General features: G+C 41.3%; 1 protein-coding gene across 1 annotated transcript in view; it reads left to right on the forward strand.

The window, feature by feature from the left end:
• LOC141141105 (vomeronasal type-2 receptor 26-like) overlaps positions 1-22,894 on the forward strand; it is a 134,603-nt gene that overhangs the window by 88,794 nt on the left and 22,915 nt on the right. Inside the window, exons 4-5 of the mRNA XM_073628813.1 lie at positions 10,244-10,465; positions 15,760-15,883. Of these exons, the coding sequence (XP_073484914.1) occupies positions 10,244-10,465; positions 15,760-15,883 (346 nt within the window). The remainder of the gene's footprint in view (positions 1-10,243; positions 10,466-15,759; positions 15,884-22,894) is intronic.

The raw sequence follows: 22,894 nt of genomic DNA on the forward strand, positions 1-22,894 counted from the left end.
GCATGTTATCAGGCCAAAATCACCAGGGTATGTAAACTTTTGATCAGGGTCGTTTGGGTATTTTCTGTTGCCATTATGATTTAAAAAGAGTAAACACAGTTGATTGATAATAAATGGCTTCAGCCAAACACTAACCATGAGTGAAAGAAAAGTTTTTGTGTTATCATTCATATTCTCTGAAAAATGGCTAAGAAATCATAAATTCTGCCAAAAAAAAACAACTTATGAGCACAACTGTATTCTTCTCTATGTAGCAGAGATGCTGATTTTGAGAGGGAGACTCTTAATATGAGGAATCGTTTTTTGCTGTGGGGTTACCCTGAATATTCAGTCAACAGGGCTATTAATATAGCTAGAAAAACTGAGAGGAGTCTTTTATTAGGCGGTAATGACGTTAAAAAGCAAGGGCAACCCGTGTTCTCCACTCCATTCATTATGGAGTTTAGAAAGATTAAAAATATTGTTGAATGCCATCTACCAATTTTATATAATGACAGGGTGTACGCCCAAATCTTCTCCGGTGGGGCTAGAATAGTTTCTCGATGTGCCCCCTTTCTAGGCAACTCCTTATCCCCCAGATATTTTACATTTAGTAATAAGTGGGGAACCACTTGGCTTGATTTCAAGGGGAACTACAAGTGTGGCACAAAAGATTGCCCTTGTTGTCCACGTTTGATTAAGGGAGAAGTTTGATTAAGTTAGTGGCAGAAATTACAGTGTCAAGGATTTTATAAACTGTAACACCAGATATTTGATATATTTGACATGTAAAATCTGCCATATACTATATGTGGGAAGAACAACAAGGAGATTGCGGGATCGCCTCCTTGATCATGTGTATGATATATAGAAGAACCACTCTACAAATGTTGCTAATCATTTAAATTGATCACATGGTGATGATCTCGCAGCTTTACAAATACAGGGGATTGAAAGAGTTAAAAGACCACCTAGGGGAGGTGATGTCTTTAGGTTGCTTTGCAAGTGGGAGGTCTTTTGGATTTTTCATTTGAGAAAACATATACCCAATGGGTTAAATTTTGATTGGGATCTTACCCATTTTTATGATTGACGTCCCCTTACTTTTTCCCTTTTTTATTTATTTTTTCTTAGGGCTCATTTACACTTGCTTCAGCTTCAACAAGGCTTTAACAAGGCTTCAACAAGGCTTCGGACAGGCTTTGTTAAACCTCTCTGAATGCTAGTCAAAGCCCCTGTCACTAAATAAAATAGTTAGCTTTACACCTTGCATTTGCTTTGCTTTGCTTCGGCTCCACTTCAAACTTTATACCCCATGTAGCTTCAGTGCTGCTTCAAAGGGTCTTCAAAGCCTCCATAAAAGTCTATGGCAAAGCTCGCTTGAAGCCCCACTGAAGCCCCACGAAGCCTCGTCGAAGCCCCACCGAAGCTCCACCAAAGCCCCACGAAGCTTCATTGAAGCACCAAGCAAAAGCAGGTGTAAACAGTAAGCTAACCATTTTTTTTAGTGGCAGAGGCTTTGACTGGTGTTCAGAGAGCTTTAACATGTTTTGAAGCAAGTGTAAAATAGCCCTTAACTGGTTACCACCTATTTCTCTCCTAAATATATATATATATATATATATATATATATATATATATATATATATATATATATATATATAAAATATATAATATATATATATATATATATGTGTGTGTGTGTGTTTTTCTTAGCTACTTTCCTGCAGTCTGTTAGCACCTATTTTTCTCCTACATTTTATTTTTTATTTTATTTTTTCTTTCCTCTTCTAGCTAGTTTCCTCCAGTCTATCAGCACCTATTTCTTTCCTATACATTTATTCATTTTTTTTCTCTTAGCTAGTTTCCTGCAGTCTATTAGCACCTATTACTCTTCTACATTTTATTTTTTAATCTAATTTTTCTTTCCTCTCTTAGATAGTTTCCTACAGTCTATTAACACGTATTTCTCTCCTATGTAGCTATATTTTTTGTCATTGACGTTCATTCGAGACTATGCACATACTTTGGGAATATGCCAGTATCGGTCCTTATGATGTTCTAAAACTTTGCTTTTAAAATCATTTGTTATCAACATCAACATGTGTATACATTTATACATGTTGTCTATTATTTTGTGTATGTTGTTGTAACTATACAATGATTTTGACTGATGTTTCGAGTTTGCTCCGAGTTCAATTGGTGCATCAGATTTTTTTCTGGCAGTGGATTTGGACCGAACTCTTTACCTCAGATTTCAGTGTAAGTACCGTGTATTCTAGCCGGGTATTCTGAGTACTAATTTTAATTGGTTAGTTCACCTGTAGCCTAATGATGACACATTAGAGCAGTATATAGGTGATTGTGGTGACTAGTTCCAATAGGTAATGACTAAGCACTAACATTTGCGCGGAACGCGTCTACCTCTTTGTCCCCTGCTTCATCTGCCAACCTCTTGCCATATGAAGCGTCAATTAAAGGATTTTTGGCAGTGTAGCCATCCGGAACAGCAGTAATCATCAACCCTGTCCTCAGGGCCCACTAACAGGCCAGGTTTTATGTATTACCTTGGGGAGATGCAGACTAGAATACTGCAATCACTGAGCAGCAAATGATATCACCTGTGATGTATTTCAGTTATCTTGCAAACCTGGCCTGTTAGTGGGCCCTGAGGACAGGAGTTGATGACCACTGCCTTTAAAAAATGGTTAGAACATATGGGTACTACTTTAAGATATGAAAAGATTATTTACCAGCACAGTGGATGCCCCGCTTAATTTGAGAGGGTTTGGGGAGTTTTTCTTGATGCACCAGGCTTGGCCCCAGTAAACCTGATGATAGATAGGATATTAGAGTAGAATGCTTTTACGCAATGCTGGTTATTACTATCTGACTTTGGAGTGTGCAATATTAATGCTCTATTGGCACTGTCATTTCTGTTTTAAGCCACTAGGTGGGGCTGTATGTTCTCTTTAGTGAGCTCTACACCTTACATCAGGTATCCCCCAGTGGAGCCCCCTTTACATCAGGTATCCCAGCAGTGGAGTCTCCGCCGCCATTACAGAAGACGAGAAGTAACAGGCCAAGGGGAACAAAATAGGGGTGGAGCTGGCCGGGTGGCTGCCAATCGAACAGGTCACAGACAGACTGGCAGCGGGGCGGAGGGTGGGCGGCAGCTCCATTTCTATTGGCAGCCACCCGGCTGGCTCCGCCTCTTTTTTGTTCTCTTCTGCGTTACTTCTGGTCTAATGTCAAATAGCGGGTGGCAGACCTCTAGCCGCGCCGAAAAATCGCGAAAACATGGATTTCCCAGGACATTTCATGGGAAACGCTAAAACCAGATAAAAGGGCTAAATCCTGGGAAATTCAGGACAGTTGGCAAGTATGGAAAATTACCACTAACATTGGGTGTTCTATGTGTGTGGATGTTGCTACATTATGTAAAGCTATTAGTCTGTTTTTTTTTTTTTACATTTTAGCATGGGGTGCCTGGACATTCTGCAGAATTTTAATTTTTAATAAGTCTTCATTGAAAGCTCAAAGCATGGAGTAATGAAGGTCATAAAATATGGTGCAATATTTACAATGTCAAGACATTGCAATAGCTATACTAACATACATCCAGCAATTTTCGATGTCTAATATAAGTTTTGTATTTAAACATACCAGTGAGAAAAAACAAGTGCCAAAAACATGAAAATCAGAGTGAAAATCCGCATCAGTATGTACCATGAGCTCAAGTGGCCTAATATACCAGTAACATACAATAAAGCAGTAGAGAACTCATCATTGCATTCCAGATATGTCAACATTTGGGCCCAGATGGACCAATTTTCCAAGAAAACATCTAATTTGGAGAAATTGCACGCAATCATTTTTTCTTATTAATACTAGACAGATACTCTATGAATTTTTTTCAATATGTTAGGGTCAAGGGAGGTTCTCCAATTACTGGTTATAACCATGCGGGCTGCTAGTAGAATATGTGTTACTGTCACGTTCCCTGTGACAGAGCCTGATGGGTAGAGGAAGACCCGACTCAAGGACCACTGATGTTGAGTGTGGTGAGGTGAGGTAAGAGTGCCTGTAAGATCTTCCATTGGTCACAGAGATGCATGGCAGGTGAACCACCAGAGTTTGGTTGGATAGCTGAAGCAGTGGATGGCAGCAGGAACAGCAGACCACAAGTTGGGTAGGCAGCAGCTGGTAGCAGATGCAGTAAGACTGGCAGCACACAGCAGGAGGAGGACCAGCATAACCAGGCACAATGCAGAGCAGGGCAGATGAATGTCTGGATGCCGGGTCAGACAAGCCAGATTAGCAACGGATGATCGGGTATAAACATCAGGCAGGGAATGGTCAAGATGCAGGCAGAGGTTAGCAACAGGATATCAGGCAGATGTATAGAGATAAACAAAGACTTAAAGGCAAGCTGAGATCAAGACTGGAGGAGTACAAGTGTGGTTAGGATAAGCCAGGTCAAACACAGGAATCAAACACAGGGAACAGGAACACAGGTAAAGCTGCAGATCAGCAATGGACTGGTGCAGCTGCCACGCTTATATAGGTCATTCGGCGCAAGCATTAGGATTTGCAGATATTATACTTTGCCAGGTGGTAGGGAAGAATTTCTCCTGTAAGTCCTTCTCCCAGTTAAGCACAGAAGAAGATCTAGTAAATTCAGCATTATACTGAAGGTAGTTATACAGTAAAACCATTATATACTTTCCTTTGTGGGAAGATTAGTATTAAGTTAAGACCATACCTTAGAGTCTTTTTCTATTTGCTTAGACGGGTAAGTACAATGAAAATGTTGGATTTGCAAAAAGGAGAACAATTTACCCCTGTATTATGTTGGATAAGGTCTGCTACTATTTGAAGGCCTCTTCAAGTCCATTTAATGATGGGATAAGATATTCATAGGCCATCAACGGAATAGGCAGGGATGTGGGAAATTTTTAAACGTTTTGCTGCTGAGAAATATTTCCCAAGCCTGTAAAGATACTTGGATTGAGGGAATATCAAGAAGGTTGGGCAGTTGTTGTGTCTAACAACAAGGATGGTAAGTCATGCCTCAAAGTTGCTGCTCTTTTTAAGTTGACCCATAGTCTACCTGCAGGGTTTGTAAACCATGCTTTTCATTGATCAAACAGCGCGGATCTATAGTATTTTGTATGTCAGAAACACCCTCCTTTCCTGTCCATTTACTCCTCAGCAACAATTAGAAGGGCATTCTGGGTTTTTTTCCCCATCCAAATATAAAGCCTAAAGGCTGAATTTACAGATGGGAAGAAGTTAACTGGCATTGGATTAGGAATAGTTTGGAAATAGTATAGAATCTTAGGCAGATTAAGCATTTTAAACACCCCTATATGGCCAATCCAAAATATTTCAAAATTTCTCCATTTGAGATAAATCATTCTTGACATTATTAAAAAGAGTGGGAAAATTTGGCTCATACATGTTTGAGGAAGGGGAAGAGAAAATAACTCCTGGATAGGATATCTTTCCCCTCACCCAACCGTATGAATAAATCTTTGTAGCCAATACCTATAGGCAGAACAGATGCATTTATGTTATTACCAAACTGTTCAAGAATGTGCTGAACCACCACCAGAGAAGAAGCTGAGTTGGTCAATGTAAGTATAACATTGTCTGCAAATAACCTGACCTTATGAGTATAATTAGTGATATTAATACCAGAGGTTAAATAATGAGATCTGATTGCAACTGCCAAGGGTTCTACTATTAGGCTGAAAATTAGAGGAGATAGGAGGCAACCCTGCCGGGTTCTATTCTTTATGGGGAAACCGTCTGACAGTATACCTGAGGAATACACGCAGACAGAAGGATTGGCATAGGGTGCTTGAATAGCTGGGAAAGCAAACTCTGCAATGCCAAATTTCTGGGTTACAGCCCACATTTACACCCAATGCATCCTATTGAATGCCTTCTTAGCATCCAATGTACCAAATACAGTTTGCAGCTTGAGGGTTTCCATCAATTTGATATGATTAAACATCCTCCTAGTGCCGTCTTCCAAAAACAAAGCCCACCTGGTCAGCTCTAACCAATAAAGAGGTAATTGCTGACAATCCATATGCCAGTATTTTGGCATGCATTTTTAGGTCTGTATTCAATAGAGAAATAGGTCTGAAATTTTGGGGACTGGTAGGTTCCTTTCCCTGATTTTGGTAACATCACTATAACAAGTTTGCGGGAGAGAAGAGGGGGATGCAGCCACACTGAAAAGCTGGGTCAAATGCGGTGATTGCACAATCCTTTTTAATACAAACGGTACTTCACTATCAGTTCCTTCTTTGTTTCCTGTTTTTGAGCATGGTCGACCCATTCTGAATGTCCCCAAGAATACTCTTTTTTTGAGAGGCTTCTGAGAATCCATTTGCTATAGATCAGATCATTTAGATCACAGAGCTTTTGAACCCAGACTGCAAAGCTGAGAGTCCATGAATTTTGGTGAGTGGGGTCACAAGAGGGGAGTGTGGCACACGACACCAGCAATATTTTGGAGCACATATGCACTTTTTTTGGAGCACTTTGAACTTTGAAATTAGACTGTGTCTAGCTAATATTTGTGTATAGATGCCCTTTGATTGTTTATCAATGCCAGTGTCTATTGATATTTTTTTTTTTTTTGGGCACTTAATCCATTTGCACTTTCAGCAAGTTGTGTTTTAAACTTTATCCTGCAAGCGCTGTTCATATTCATCAATTCATTCTCTGAGGTTCTAGCACCTTTGTGACAGGTGCTGTAGGTTCCCCATTTATTTTATATTAATTTAATTCATTTATTTCACATTACGTTTATCACATTCCACCTTCATTTCATGAAGTTGTGTGGTTTGCACTTTATCCTGCAAGCACTGTTTATATCCATCAATTTAAGCCAGCCATAGACGTTTCAAATCTTGGCCAGTTCAGCAGGAACTAGCCAAGATCAAACCATGTATGGGCAGGCTGTATGTACCCAAGTTGATCGATCAATCAACTAGCGTACAACCAGCCTTCCAGATTTCACCTGTGATTATTGCTAGCAGCTGTTATAGCTGCTAGCAATGATCACCATGTTCTCCCGGTGGGGATGACTTCCCCCGCCGCCAGACAGGCGCACACAGTGGCTCGGCGGAAGGTATTCTCCTGTAAACACTGTGGTTGCAGGAAAGAAATTCACTCTGTCTATGGTCGGCCTTAGCAAGGGATTTTATGACCTTTTCTACTTCCTGTTCCTTAATCTGGCATTTAAAGATTCTAAGAGTTGTGGGTCAAGTTTAGGAAGGTCTGTCAAAGTGAGAAAGGCTCTCATCCTCTTTGAAATTATTCAAAGCCTTATATTATTTTTAGAATGCGATAGCAATATCCTTGATAGACTGTTGATTGAGACAAAGGATCTCTAAAGCATACAAGTTTTGTTTTCATTTGTCTAGAGCAAAGACAGCCTGGATTTTCTTTAGAGATTTTCTGGCTGCACTCAACTCCAACCATTTCTGGGTTCAAATCTGTCATAGTCCTGGCTGAAATGTTGGGTCTTGTACTCAGTGGGCTGGAGCCAAAGTACCTGTCCTCTGACCAATGCCATGACATAGGAGGCTTGTTGGCCCTCTTCTGATGCCATTAAAGTTGAAGTAATACTAAACACACACTGAGGTTTATTAACTAAAGCTGGAGAATGCAAAATCAGTCTCACTTCTTCATAGAAACCAATCAGCTTCCAGGTTTTATTGCCAAAGCTTAACTGAACAAGCTGAGGTTAGAAGCTGATTGGTTTCTCAACAGAAGTGAGATTTTGCACTCTCCAGCTTTAGTAAATAAACCCCAATCTTTTACTTACATTGTCCCTTCCATTTCTGTATGTGGATGATGGCACTGTAATTATTTTAATAACAAAAAAGTACCTTCTTCCTATGTGATACACAGGTGTCACATGCAGGGTCGGCCCTACCATGGGTCCCGCTGGGTCCATTGGACCCAGGCAGCACTTTGAGAGGGGTGGCAAATTGACGCCCAAGATTTTTTTCCAGCAGTTTTGTGTGTCATCCAGGGGTGGACTGGGCGGGGCAGCAGGGGGACAACCGCCCCGTAAAAAGGCCGCCCTCAACGCGCATACTCATAGTTGCTGGACGCATGGGCACTCGCACACAGTATAACACCAGCTGATAAACACCCGAGCACACATGAAGAGCTTAGGTGTGTGTGCTGCTGGGGATGGGGAAAGATCCCTTCCCCATCGGCTCCGCCAGTAGCCGATGTTTGGGTGCAGCTTGCATTTCTGTTGGGTGGAACTGGAGGAGGGGGTGCGGCCGGCCTTGTTCCCAGCCCACCTTCTTCTGTCCTGATGCATGCATGCATGAGGCTAGGCACTGAAGACTGAAGGGGGCAGCATTTCATTCTTGGACCCAGGAATACAGAGTAAAAATAAATTAATAATATCAATAAATTGTTTTAAATAGTCATACAAATATATATTTGAAATCAAATATTTATTATTTTTTGGCGATAACATAGTGTTGGCAGCTTTTTGCCAGTCACATGCTGTGTCACACCCCTCCAGCCTGTGTCTTAGAATAAGAGGGAGGTGAAGCCTCCATCAATCTACATCTAATCCTACCTCTTTGTGTTTAGCTGAAGAGTGGGCATGAAGGAAGGGGGAGGGAGTGGGCTGTCATTTACCACTGTGTGTACACCCACATGTGTGACTCTATAGTCACATGGGCTGGTTAGATGGGATAGGGAGGAAATGGCCAGCATAGAATCCCACTGAAAACTGAGCATGTGCAGAGATGCCAGCACTGCTCTGCAAAATCCCTAGCTGAATTGGGGACATGGACAGAAGGGGGAAATAGAGAGCAGCAGGATCAACCAGTTTCTTTGCAGAATACGGAAAACAAATCTCATAGTGACTAAGTGAGTATGAAGAGCATGTAATACACCATTTATTGATAGTTTTTTATGCTGTGGGTTTAGTGACACTTTAAATGAAAAAAAAAAGTTAAAAATGTAAATTAAAAAATAAATTAATAAAAATAACCAAAACATATTTCAAGCATCCTGTTGACAACCCCCCCTCCCACACAAACAACAATTATGCAACACATATTGGGTATCACCACTCACACTCAAAATATTTCTAAGTTCCTCATTTACAGCTACTGTAACTTTTTGCTTTTTTTTTTACACTACATGCACGTGCAGTTGTAACGCTTGACACATTTGGTATCTATTAACCACTTGCCGACCGCCACACGCCGATATACGTCGACAGAATGGCATGGGCAGGCAAATGGGCGTACCTGTACGTCCCTTTGAATTTGCCGCCCAGCGGGCGCGCGCTCGCCACCGCGTGCCTTGTGAGTGCGCCTGTGGGTTCCGGGAACTCAATTTTTCCGGGTGGCCCGCGATTGCGGTTGGCAAAGGCAGAACAGGGGGATGCCTTTGTAAACAAGGCATTTCACTGTTCTGCCTAGTGACATGTCAGGGATCTACTGTTCCCTGTGATTGGGAACAGTGATCGCTGACATGTCACTGGTAGCTCCTCCCCCTAACAGTTAGAATCACTCCCTAGGACACACTAAACCCCTCATCGCCCTTTAGTGGTTAACTCCTTCACTGCCAGTGTAATTTTTACAGTAATCAGCGCATTTTTATAGCACTGATCGCTGTATAAATGCCAATGGTTCCAAAAATGTGTCAAAAGTGTCCGATGTGTCCGCCATAAAGTCGCAGTCATGATAAAAATCGCAGATCGCCGCCATTACTAGTAAAAAATAATAATAATAAAAATGCCATAAAACTATCCCCTATTTTGTAGACGCTATAACTTTTGCGCAAACCAATCAATATACACTCATTGCGAAGGTCTAAACTGAGAAAAATTTTGCTTTTTTAAACAAAAATTGGGATATTTACTATAGCAAAAAGTACAAAATATTGCTTTTTTTTTCAAAATTGTCGCTCTATTTTTGTTTATAGCGCAAAAAATAAAAACCGCAGAGGTGATTAAATACCACCAAAAGAAAGCTTTTTTTTGTGGGAAAAAAAGGCATGGTAAGTCAGTAATGGGGGAAAGATCAGCTGCAAGGAGACCCTAGGCAACAATGGTGACCAATCCTCTGTCTTCTATGTGCAGCTTCCACAGTGCAGGTCCTCTTGAATGCATGTGATACTAAAAGCAATAAACAACTGCTGGCTGTGAGGAATGATTGCCTTGTAAGTGCTTGTCTTTTTTTTTTTTTTTTTTTTTTTTTAGAAGCTTCACTACTTCATGAAGAATCTGAGGAAAAGAAATGGTGACCCTTGTTTTAATAAACATGGAGAATTTGTCACCTCATTTCAAATTGTGAACTGGCGAGCTTTCGGTAATGGTTCCATGAACGTTAGACATATCGGTCAAATAGTGGCTGATGAAACAGCTCACGAGAACTTCTCTACCATAGTACCATACATCAAGTGGAGAGCAGGTGCTAGAAAGGTTAGATACAGTATGTTCAAATATTATTGTACCAAAGTTCATGTAGTACATTGACAATCTTAGGTGTTACAGAAAATGAGAAGAAAATAAAATGGAAGCACATCTTCAGCAGTGTTATTTTCCACAACTTTTCTGAAACAAGTCTCAGATCTCAATGACCTTACCTGACCAAACATCACTTATGAGAATGTATCTTCTATGCCACAAAGAGGCAGGTTTAGAATGGAATGAACCATCATTTATTGATGTCACAAGTAGAAAGTAGTGAGCCATTCCAAACTCAGATCCAAACCTGATATTTTTTAAAATATTTTGTAAGAAAACAAAAACCCATTAAAAAAATTTATTTTTATATTAGCCTGCTTCTTCGACTATAGTGGATATTATCCTTAGAGGCACAAAACCAATGTATGTGTAATCTTCTATGTTGATATTATCCCTAGTGATGAGCCCAACTGCCCTGGGTTCGGTTTAGCAGGGGTTTGGCAAACTTCAAAGGAATTTGGATGCCGAACTTGAATCCTATTGAAGCCAATGGGATCTGAATCTGTCAAATTAAAAATGAGAACTTTCGGGCTAATAGGCAAAATATTAGTACAGAAATTAGACTAGCACATCATATTAGTAAAATCGAAATCATTATTACAAATATTAAAAGCAATCCAATAAAACCATATGAGAACAAATTCCTCATAAACTTTAGGCCGTATAAGTGCAACAAACATACACTCTATTGCCAAAAGTATTGGACATCCCTCCAAATCATTGGAGTCAGGTGTTCCAATTACCTCCATGGGTATATAAAATCAAGCGAACAATCATGCAATAACCACATAGCATGCCAGTTAATACATCACTATAGATTGTGCAATAGCTACGTGACTTATAAGTGAATAAATTGCTGTAGATCCATAATGTTTGTGATCAATCAATAGAAACAATTAAAAAAGTCCCAAAAAAAGATGTAATAAGTGGATCTCGTGACGTCACCATGTACCAGCTGGCAGCCTATGTGGTTATTGCATGATTGTGTTCACTCATGTGTTTATTTGCGCAATCTTTTTTTCTATATATACTTGGGAATTGACTATTTAATTATTTTAGATGCATGTATATACACATTTTTTCATATATGAATTGCATATAATAAAAAAAAAAATATATATGTTTGAATTTATATACACATTTTTGATTAAATTTTTTATATCACTTTTTGATCAATTAATGGTTTTGATCACATTCGTTTGGTGAGCGCAGAATAATTAACTTATATATATATATAAAATCAAGCACCTAGGCATGCAGACTGCTTCTAATACCATTTGTGAAAGAATGGGGCTCAGTGAATTCAAGCATGGTACCGTGATAGGTTGCCACCTGTGCAATAAGTCTATCCGTGAAATTTCCTTGCTACTAAATATTCCACGGTCAACTGTTAGTGGTATTATAACAACGTGGAAGCAACTGGGAACAACAGCAACTCAGCGGAAGGCCACTTAAGATGATATCGCAGGGTCATCACCTATAGAAACTTACAGTGCGCAGAAGTCGCCAACTGTCTGCAGAGTCAATAGCTACAGACCTCCAAACTTAGTGTGGCCGTCAAATTAGCACAACAGTGCGTAGAGAGCTTCATGGAATGGGTTTCCATGGCTAAGCAGCTGCATCCAAGCCTTACATCACTGAGTGCAACGCAAAGCGTCAGATGCAGTGGTATAAAGCACGCCGGCTCTGGACTCTAAAGCAGTGGATACGTATTCTCTGGAGTGGCGAATCATGCTTCTCTGTCTGGCAATCCAATGGATGCGTCTGGGTTTGGTGGTTGCCAGGAGAATTGAACTTCCCTGATTGCATTATGCCAAGTGTAACGTTTGGTGGAGGTGGGATGCATTATGGTGTGGGGTTGTTTTTCAAGGGTTGGGCATGGCCCCTTAGCTCCAGTGAAGGGAACTCCTAAGGCGTCAGCATACCAAGACATTTTGGACAATTTCATGCTCCCAACTTTGTGGGAACAGGTTGGGGATGACCCCTTCCTGTTCCAACATGACTGTACACCAGCGCACAAAGCAAGGTCCATAAAGACATGGATGAGCGAGTTTGAGGTGGAGGAACTTGACTGGCCTGACCTCAACCCGATAGAACACCTTTGGGATGAATTAGAGTGGAGACTGCGAGCCGGTCCTTCTTGTCCAAAATCAGTGCCTGACTTCACACATGCGCTTCTGGAAGAATGGGCAAACATTCCCATAGACACACCCTAAATCTTGCGCCTTCCCAAAAGAATTGAAGCTGTTATAGCTGCAAAGGGTGGGCCAACCCAATATTGAACCCTACGGACAAAGACTGGGATGTTAATAAAAGTTCATGTGTGTGTAAAGGCAGGCGTCACAATACTTTTGGCAATATAGTGTATGTATCTTTGCTAAGTAATCCAAGAGGTTGACATGTTTTGCATTAATGCGCTTCTTCAGGACCATTCATATCTTGGCAGCAAATTTGGCCTAACTAAAATTTCTGTACCAGTAAAATCCGACATTTCTCAGCTTTTCTTTTGCAACGATACACATTTGGATATGGTACAATACAAAAGCCAAGTTCTATATTTTTAAGGAAAAATATTAGTATAGGGAGTGGGCATTGTCTTGGGGAACGTGTACCAAAGCAAAAAAAAACCAAAAATCTATTAATCGAATCTTGTCTAGGAGCAGGGACTTTTTAAAGTTTTAAAGTAAAGCATTAAAAATATCCAACTCACTTAAATAACATGCCTGGGGGAGTCCCAATTCTTTCAGTGAAGGGGCGCATTTTGTCTTATGTGCAGAAAGGGCTGCAGTAGCATTGACATTTATAAAGGAAAAAAGTTAAAATTGCTGGCAAATTACATTCATTGACTGCTTCTTTGTTAAATAATAAAGCTCACAGACCCCTCCACTGGTCCACTCTGTATTTTGTGGGACCTTTGGGGGGCCTGTGTGTTTTTTTTTAACAAAGAAGCAGACAATGAATATCATTTGCCAACAATTTAAACTGTATCTTTTTATTAAAATGTCACTTTTGCTGTAGTACATGCTACAGCAAAAATGAAAAATAATTCTTTGCCATTTTGCATTGAGTCCCCCCTTCAAAATACATATCAAACCCTCTGAATCTGGCATGAATTTTAAAGGGGACTCCATGCGAAAAAAAAAAAGTTTGGGGTCCCCATGAAAACATATATTGGGCCCTTAATCTGAGCATGAAATGAGAGGACGGACATGCATCCCTCTTTCTGAACCATACCAGGCCACATGCCTTCAACAAAGGGGAGTGTCCCCCAACAAAGCTCCTTGTCTCTATGTTGATCAGGACAAGGGCAACATCTCAACAACCCTGACCCAGTGGTTGTTAGGGTCTATGGGTGGGGGGAATATTAATATCTGGAAGCCCCCTTTAAAAAAGGGGGGGGGCATCAGATACCGCCCTCCTGAAAAATTTAGGGGACATAGTAATCCTAGTCTTTAAAAAAAGCTGTATTCTAGAAATAAAGACACCTAAACATTGGACAAGTCCTTTATTGAGAAAATGAAAGTCCGCAAAAAATATCCCTTGCTGTAAATCCATCATCAATCAAGATGCTTACCACCTTGCCAAAAAAGAAAACTCACAACTGCGGCAACAATTTAAAAATGTGAAAAAAATGATGTAGGGCCCCCCCCAATGCCATCAGGTGACGTCATCAGGTGCCCCCGCGGGTGAAGCTACATCGGGGGACATTGTTTTTTTTATTTTTAATAGAGGAATTGTCAAAAACTGTGTGTGGCTTTATTTCTTTCATTCATCATGGGGGCAGGATCTGGGGGCCCCCTTGTCAGAGGGGCTTTCAGATTTTGATAAGCCCCCTGCCCGCAGACCCCCACAACCACCGCCCAGTGTTGTCAGGAATAGGGCCTTGTGCCCATCAACATGGGGACAAGGTACTTTGGGGTGGGGGGGCCAGATCCCCCCCTGACCCAGAGCACCCCCCCATGTTGAGGGCATGTGGCCTGGTATGGTTCACTTGCCCCCCCCTTTCCTGTCCTGCCAGGCTGCATGTTTATATGAGGGTCTGGTATGGCATTTTTTTAAAATTTGGCATGGGGTTCCTCTTAATCCATACCAGACCCGAAGGGCCTGGTTTGGATTTGGGCGGACCCCCATGCCATTTTTTTTCACTTTTTTCTATTGTTTTATTTTTCATTCAGCTGCCGGCGGGGAAGTCCGTTGACAGTCGATGACTCCTCTATTGTTAAGGATGCAGTGCCAAGCTTTCCTGGCCCGATACTTAGCAGCCAGCTATTCCCTTCGCCCTGATTGGGCAAAGCTTTGCCCAATCATGAATTAGAATGCAGTGTGCAGTGCATTGTGGGGTGTTCGGCGGACTACCAGATTTCAATATGCCCCCTGTCTGCAGACCTCCACAACCACCACCCAGGGTTTTTGGGAAGAAGCCCTTGTCCCCATCAACATGGGGACAGGGTACTTTGGGGGGGGGGGGGACCCCTCTGCCCCAAAGCACCCCCTATGGTGAGGAAATGTGGTCTAGTATGGTTCAGGAGTGGGGATGCTCGCTCACCCCCCTCTTTCCAGACCTGCCAAACCATTTTTTTCAATTTTAGCATGGGGGTTCCCTTCAAAATCCTGGTATAGATTTTGGTCTGATATGGATTTTTGGAGGGACTCCACGCAGTTTTTAAAAAAATTTTGGCGCCTGGTATGAATTGGGGCCACCCCATGGCATTTTTTCACATTTTTGTATTGCAGGCTATATTTTCTTTTCAACAAAGTTTGCAGCCAAAATTATTTTAAATGTATTTTTTTCTTTATATATATGTCAGTTTTGCTGCAGCAGGTTCAGATGTACAACTTTACAGGCAGACAAAAGGGACCCCCCCCCCCCCCCCCAGGCACTATATTTAAAGAAATTTTTCATTTTTATTTTTATTGTTTCACTTTAAAAAACAATTTATTTTTAGAAAAAAAAAATTGCATTGATACATGTCCCCCAGGACAGTACCCAGGCCCCATACCCTTTTTATGGCCAATAACTTGCATATAAGCCTTCAAAATGAGGACTTTTGATTTTTCAAGTTCGGTTCCCATAGACTTTAATAGGGATCGTGGTTTGGGTCTGAACTTTTTCCATGTTCGGGAGTTCTGGTGCGAACTGAACTGGGAGGTGTTCGGCCCATCACTAATGCCATGGCATACAAAAATTGTTCCAGAACAAATAAAAACATTACAAGAAGTATGTCTTTGGATAATTTTTCCATTTTCAGATCCCGAAGTCTCAGTGTTCAGAGAACTGTTTGCCAGGAACCAGGAAAATCCCAAGGTCTGGAATCCATCCTTGCTGCTATGACTGTGTCCAGTGCTCTGAGGGGGAGATATCCAATATAAGCGGTATTATGACATTTGTATGTATTTAGCAAACTATTGTTCTATACCCATACTGTATGTTTAAAGTGGATAGTTAATTAGTTGACAATTAATGGTAAACAATGAAAAGTGCAAGTAGAATAAAAAGCACCATAAAAAAAAAATATATATAATAGAGGAACTTAGCAAGGGTGTCCTCTATCTCCTATTCTTTTCTTATGGGCCATGGAACCCTTGGCTATTAAAATTAGGTGTCATACTGACATAAAGGGTATACAGTGCCTTGAAAAAGTATTCATACCCCTTGAAATTTTCCACATTTTGTCATGTTACAACCAAAAACGTAAATATATTTTATTGGGATTTTATGTGATAGACCAACACAAAGTGGCACATAACTGAGAAGTGGAAGGATAATGATAAATGGTTTTATAATTTTTTTACGAATAAATACCTGAAAAGTGTGGCGTGCATTTTTATCCAGCCCCCTTCACTCTGATACCCCTAACTAAAATCTAGTGGAACCAATTGCCTTCAGAAGTCACCTAATTAGTAGATAGAGTCCACCTGTGTGTAATTTAACCTCAGTATAAATACAGCTGTTTTGTGAAGCCCTCAGAGGTTTGTTAGAGAATCTTAGTGAACAAACAGCATTATTAAGGCCAAGGAACACACTGGACAGGTCAGGGATAAAGTTGTGGAGAAGTTTAAAGCAGGGTTAGGTTTTGAAAAAAATATCCCAAGCTTTGAGCATCTCACGGAGCACTGTTCAATCCATCATCCGAAAATAGAAAGAGTATGGCACAACTGCAAACCTACCAAGACATGGCGGTCCACCTAAACTGACAGACCTAAATCAAATTGGGAATCTGTGGCAAGACTTAAAAATTGCTGTTCACAGATGCTCTCCATTCAATCTGGCAGAGCTTGAGCTATTTTTCAAGGAAAAATGGGTGTAGCACCTTCTACCATAGGTAGGTGCTAGAGGTGTAGTGTTTGAGGTTCTGTCAGGTAAATTTAAACAGGCCTAATGCTGCGAGCTAGGTCTGCTTGTTTTTTGATCTGGGGAAAGGGAGTGGTTAGTGTAGCAGTAGGTGTGACTGACATGTGCTTCAGCTTTTAAGCACCTCCCCTGCTTTGAGTGAGAATGTTCTGGAAGAGGGGCAGGGCTGAGAGTTGGATTGGCATGGAGTACATGTGAGGAGCCCTGATCAATCCCCAACTAAGATTGACAGGGGGCAGGCCTCCTACTTATACTCACAGTCAGCCTGCTGGGGGGGAGATGTCGGCTGAGTGAAGTGAAGAATGGAGTGTTAGACTGCAAGCGGGAGGCCCCATCCCCATCTGGGAGGGTGTCTGCCTCAGCGGAGGAGCTTGGGAGCTGGGAGGGAGTCTCATCCTTACAGGGTCATGGAAAGGTGTCCTGGAACAGGAGTTGGAGAAGCCGTCGGTGCATATGTCCGGGTAAATTCTTCATCAAGGACTCAGTGCAGGAGGAGATCGGTGAGTGAGGCACAGTGGATATCTGGAGGATAAAAAAAATTGAAAACCATTTATCATTTTCCTTCAACTTCAAAATTATGTGCCACTTTGTGTTGGTCTATCATATAAAATCCCAATGAAATACATTTACATTTTTGTAAGTCTGAGCACAAGTGTGCTATGTTTGCTGACGACATCCTCTTGCTTCTCTCGTCCCGGGTCACGTCACTTCCAAACATATACCAAACATTGCGCTACTTGTCTATGATTTCGGGTCTTTCTATTGATCACTCAAAATCGGTTGCCCTCAACCTCTCACTGGACGTGAACATAGTAGCACAACTACAAAACTCATTTCCCTTTAAATGGCAGACGAACGCCCTCCCATATTTAGGAATTTTCCTAACCCCCACTTTAGATCAGGCAAAATATCCTCCACGATATAGCAAGATGGTGGCTGATCTCCAACGATGGGTTGACGATCCTCCGTTGTGGTTCGGTAGACTGTACGCGATTAAGATGGATCTCTTGCCATGGTTATTGTATTCATTCAGAACACTGCCTATCTCAATCTGTATATCAGACTTACACAAATTCCAAAATAAGGTTTTGAAATTTATATGGGGGAATAAGAGACCTTGGGTAAACAAACACACTCTATACACACATAAGATGAGGGGTGGCTTGGGAGTCCCAGACTTTGCCAAATATTTCTATGCAGCGCATTTGGCACAGCTAATTCGCAACCACTCCACAACACCTTCATCCATCTGGATGAAAATGTAATCTTCCCTACATCCCACAAAACCAATTAGTCACATAATGTGGCTGAGATCAAAATACAGACCGGTCATGATGTGTCCCACACTATCATTTTCATTAAACCTATCGGATAGATTAACAAAACCCCATAATTTCAAGTCCCCACACGCTCCCATGGCCCCCCTAGCTGGCAACCCAGACTTCACCCCAGATTTCAACCCCCATACCCTTGCTTAGGGACAAACAATGGTTTGATACGTATTGCTGACCTCTGTGATCATAGAGGGATTCTATCACAAGGTACCCTTCAAGAGAAATACCTACTTCCAAATTTTTCATTATGTACAAATAGTGCAATTTCTGCAAACCTTACAACGTGCAGCTGATATAACCATGTCCACCTCAATGGAGTATTTATGCAGATGCTTTGATAAGCACACTGGCTTAATCTTCAAAATCTATAGTATATTGACCTCTACTCCAGAAAAAATGTTCTATATGAAGAAGTGGGAACAAGACAGGGGAGACAATCGCACTAGATGGATGGTCCAAAATATCACAGTGTGTGTCAAAATATCATATATAAATACTTATTTGTTCGAAGCAAACTACAAGGCATTGCTCAGGTGGTACATGGTACCAACGCAGAATAGCTTTGTATGTCCTAGAGGCCTCTTCCTACTGTTTTCAAAGGTGCCATTTGGAAGGCACGGTGTCCCATTTATGGTGGTCCTGCCCCAAGGTGAAACGTTTTTGGATCCGCCTCTATAATTGAATCTTCTCACTTACACAGGTGAATTTTATTAAATCACTGCAGCAAACTCTTCTGGGATGCCAGGTAGAAGGCACACCTAAACAGGCAATGAAACCTATAGCCTTTTATGGCAGCCAGAATAGCAATTGTCAGATCATGGAGGACGCCCACGATCCCTTTCGACTTGGTAAAAAACAGGTTGTCATGGATCATGGTGAATGAATGCCTTTCGGTGATCTTACAGGACAAACGAGCCCTATTTGATAAGATCTGGGAACCCTGGATCAAATACTTGTCTGACCCCTTGTGAGATCTCAGGAATTGGCCAAGTTAACATTAGGGAGTGCACTTTCTCCTTTGATATTCTTTCCTTCTTACTTTCATTCTTCTCCTTTCTTTTCTTTTCCTGGAATTGCCTATGGTCTTGGTCTTCCCTCTTCTTCCCCCTCCTAATGGAGAGTAGTGGAGGGACAGGGAAACCAGGGGATATTCATAGTTATTTTCTAGATTACGGAAATGTTATTCGGTTGTGTTTTGTTTGTTATCCTTTTCTGAATTGGAGTAATAAGCAGTAACAGCTGTGCAGGCCGGAAGATGATAATTTACTTTTCTAGAAAGGCTAACTGTATAGTAATACTGAGATATGGTATGCAGTTTAAACTTAAGTGTTAAAAATGTTTTGAAAATTTTCAATAAAAACCATTGAAACAGAAAAAAAATAATATATAGACAATAAGCAACAAGCCAATTCATTTCTGGAGTTACAGTATAAGGTTCTTCCTTCATCAAGGCTTGGATTGCTGGTTTAGTTGGACTCTTAGTGGTTAGTGGAGGATTAAATCAATTTCGGGATAAATTGTCTCTCTGAAAGGAAAGAGAGTCTCAAAACTGTGCAGATCAAGGCTGTGCCCATAAAAGAATCTGATCTCACCTATGTGCTGTGTGGGGAGCAGGAGATCTGTTGAGTACCCTGTGCCCTGTGTGCATTGCCGGCAGTTCTTGGACAAGGTCATCTAGCATAAAATAAATAAAAATCTGCTGCGCTGAAATTTCTCGTACAAATAATGATAATAAAACACCAGCAGCTAGCACAATATTGAAGAAGGATCAATAAAAAGCATATAAAGTTAAGGTGCAGCGCTTATAAAACAAAGCCAGCAGAAACTCAATACAGGAACAGATATCCAATACAGTTCAGTCAGTGGTGAGCAGGGGGTAGGTATATAACAGAAGAAACCATCACCGGCACCCACTCACACAGCCGCTTACCCTCCTTAATGGGCCCTCATCACAAAGGCCACATCAGCATATATATGATAGGAAGCCCATCAATCTTCATATACCATATTCCTGTAGCAGCAGACCGAATGATGGATGCAGCAAACCCAGGTACAGCTCTCCTTGTGAAATATACACTCCAGCAATAATCATTACCATAGGCGTGCGCAGACCATGGCATTAAGGTATATATATATTTATAAATATATTTATATAATATTTTTTTATTATTATTATTTTTATTAAAAAAATATGTTTTTTTTTATTATTTATATTTTTTATTTATATTATTTGTTTATTTTTTTATCATAACTTTTTTTTACAATTCTTCTATTTTTTACAATTTTATTTAATATATTATTATTATTATTATTATTATACAATTTATTAGGAACTCCATTGAGGGGGCTTTGGTTTGATATCAGAGGTCTAAACAGACCCCTGATATCTCACTTTTAAGACAGAGATTCCCCAGTCCCTTCTTCTGCAGCCAAACAGCAGGGGGAATCTGTGCAGCACAGCATGTGCGCACGCCTAAGATCATCACATATGTAGCATCCCGTGTGGATAGAAAGGAATAAACCTCAGTGCTCAGTACATCAAAACAGCGTTTTATTTTATTTTATTTTCATCTAGGTCATCTAGCACCCAGGGCAAAAATGAAAAACTGAGCCCCCCCCCCCCCAGTGTGCATCATATCTCAGTATAAATCCCTCCCACTCAAAAAAAATAAAATAAACAGTACTAATCGACACACTCACCCCCTAAATATAAAATCCTTCTGCAATCCAAAATTCTCCCCTCCCAGTCCAAATCCCCCCTCCCAACACAAATCTTTGACATCCAATCTGGCCTCCCAGCTCAAATCCACTCCTCTTTTCCCCCTCCTAGAACAAATCTCCCCCACCCAAAAAAATCACCCCTCCGCTCCTATCACACATTTTATTTCCCTTCAAATTTCCCATCCTAGCATGAACCCCCCCCCCCAAATCTCTCCTCCCAGCACAAATCCTGCCCCCAAATCCCTCCATCTCGAAAAATCCCCCCTACCCCCTTAGCACAAATCTCTCTAAATCCCTTCTCCGGGCACAATCCCCTAGAAATGAGCCTTTCCAGCACAAATCCTCACTCCCCACCCATATTCTCCCTACTAGCACAAGTCCTTCCCCACTCAAATTCCCCCTCTTACCCCCATATACCCTTCTAACACAAACCCTCTCTCCCCCAAATCTCCCCACCCCTTAGAACAAATCCCCCAATCCCTCCTTCTAGCAAGAATCCCCCCAGTCGTCCCTCTTAGCCCATATTCCCCCACCCCATCTAGCACAAATTCCCCCAATCCCCCCACTTGGCACAAATTCCCTTAACTCCCCTCCTAGCACATTTTCCCCCATTCCCCCTAACAAAAATCCACCCCCAAAATTACCCTTCCCAGCACAAATAACTCCCCATCCTCCTCCTCCACAAAACTTTCATCCCAAGCACAAATGATTGTGCCCCCCACCCCATTGTGTTCCCAGTACAATCCTCTGCCTGTAAGTTCCACCCCCCCAAACTTACAGGGAGCAGGTGAAGGCTGTGCTCCTCTCCCTTCTGTCAGAATAGCACTCCGCCAGTCCATACAGCAGATGACACAGGATTGCTCTTATATCAGACTGTTCAGGGTTTGATCAACCGCCCCTTATCACCTCCAAGGATTGCTTATCTATCGGCATAAGAAACTATGGATAGGGTCAGGTAATCAAATCCTGTACAGTTTGATGTCTGAGTGATGGGGAAAAGGGTAGATTTTGAATGGGAGCATGAATAAAGTGGCTAAGCAAGAAAAAATTTAGCTGTGGGCTGAATATGGTGTTAATCCTCATTCACATATCCTAAATGGCCATAGTGAGGCAAGCATACCTGCAGATAGCTGTTGCTAGAATCCCAGATCTTCTGATCAGTAGAGTTGGGCCAAACACCCCCCCTCCCCTGGTTCAGTTCGCACCAGAACTCTCGAACATCGCAAAAGTTCGGACCCAAACCCCATTGAACTCTATAGGACCCGAATTTGAAAAAATCAAAAGTCCCCATTTTGAAGGCTTATATGCAAGTTATTGGCCATTAAAAGGGTATGGGGGGCTGAGTACTGCCCTGGGGGACATGTATCAATGCAAACATTTTTTTTTTAAATATTGTTTTTACAGGAGCAATGATGCTTAAAGTGAAAAAATAAAAATGTTAAATTATTATAAATATAGTACCTAGGGGGTCCCCTTAGTCTGCCTGTAAAGTGTATAGAACCTGCTGCAGCAAAACTGACATTTATAAAGAAAACATTTATATTGATTAAATTGCCAGGAATACAAAAATGTTGTGGGGGTCCAGCTGTGCATGCTGGGTTGGTGACGTCACAAAGGGGGTGGTGCCACCAGGTGACATTACCAGGTGGCCTCACCCCTTACTTATTTAAGAACTGTCAAACAGCAGAGAAGGTATTTGGTGGTTTGCCTGCATCGCGGGCAGAGCATTTTTTTTTCTTTTTTTGGGTCCGTCGGGCATTGTGATTGAGGATGGATCTACATCAGGGGACATTGTTTTTTAATTTTTTTAATAAAGAAATTTTCAAAAACTACCTCCTGTTCTTATTTGTATTTTTTACAATTTTTTTGGTGAACGGGTAGGGGTTAAATGTACCCCATACTCATTCACATAGAGGGGAAGGATCTGGGGGCCCCCTTGTTAAAGGGGCCTCCCAGATTTTGATAAGCCCCCTGCCC

Source organism: Aquarana catesbeiana, linkage group LG04, assembly GCF_042186555.1.
Source record: "Aquarana catesbeiana isolate 2022-GZ linkage group LG04, ASM4218655v1, whole genome shotgun sequence".
Classification (NCBI taxonomy): domain Eukaryota; kingdom Metazoa; phylum Chordata; class Amphibia; order Anura; family Ranidae; genus Aquarana; species Aquarana catesbeiana.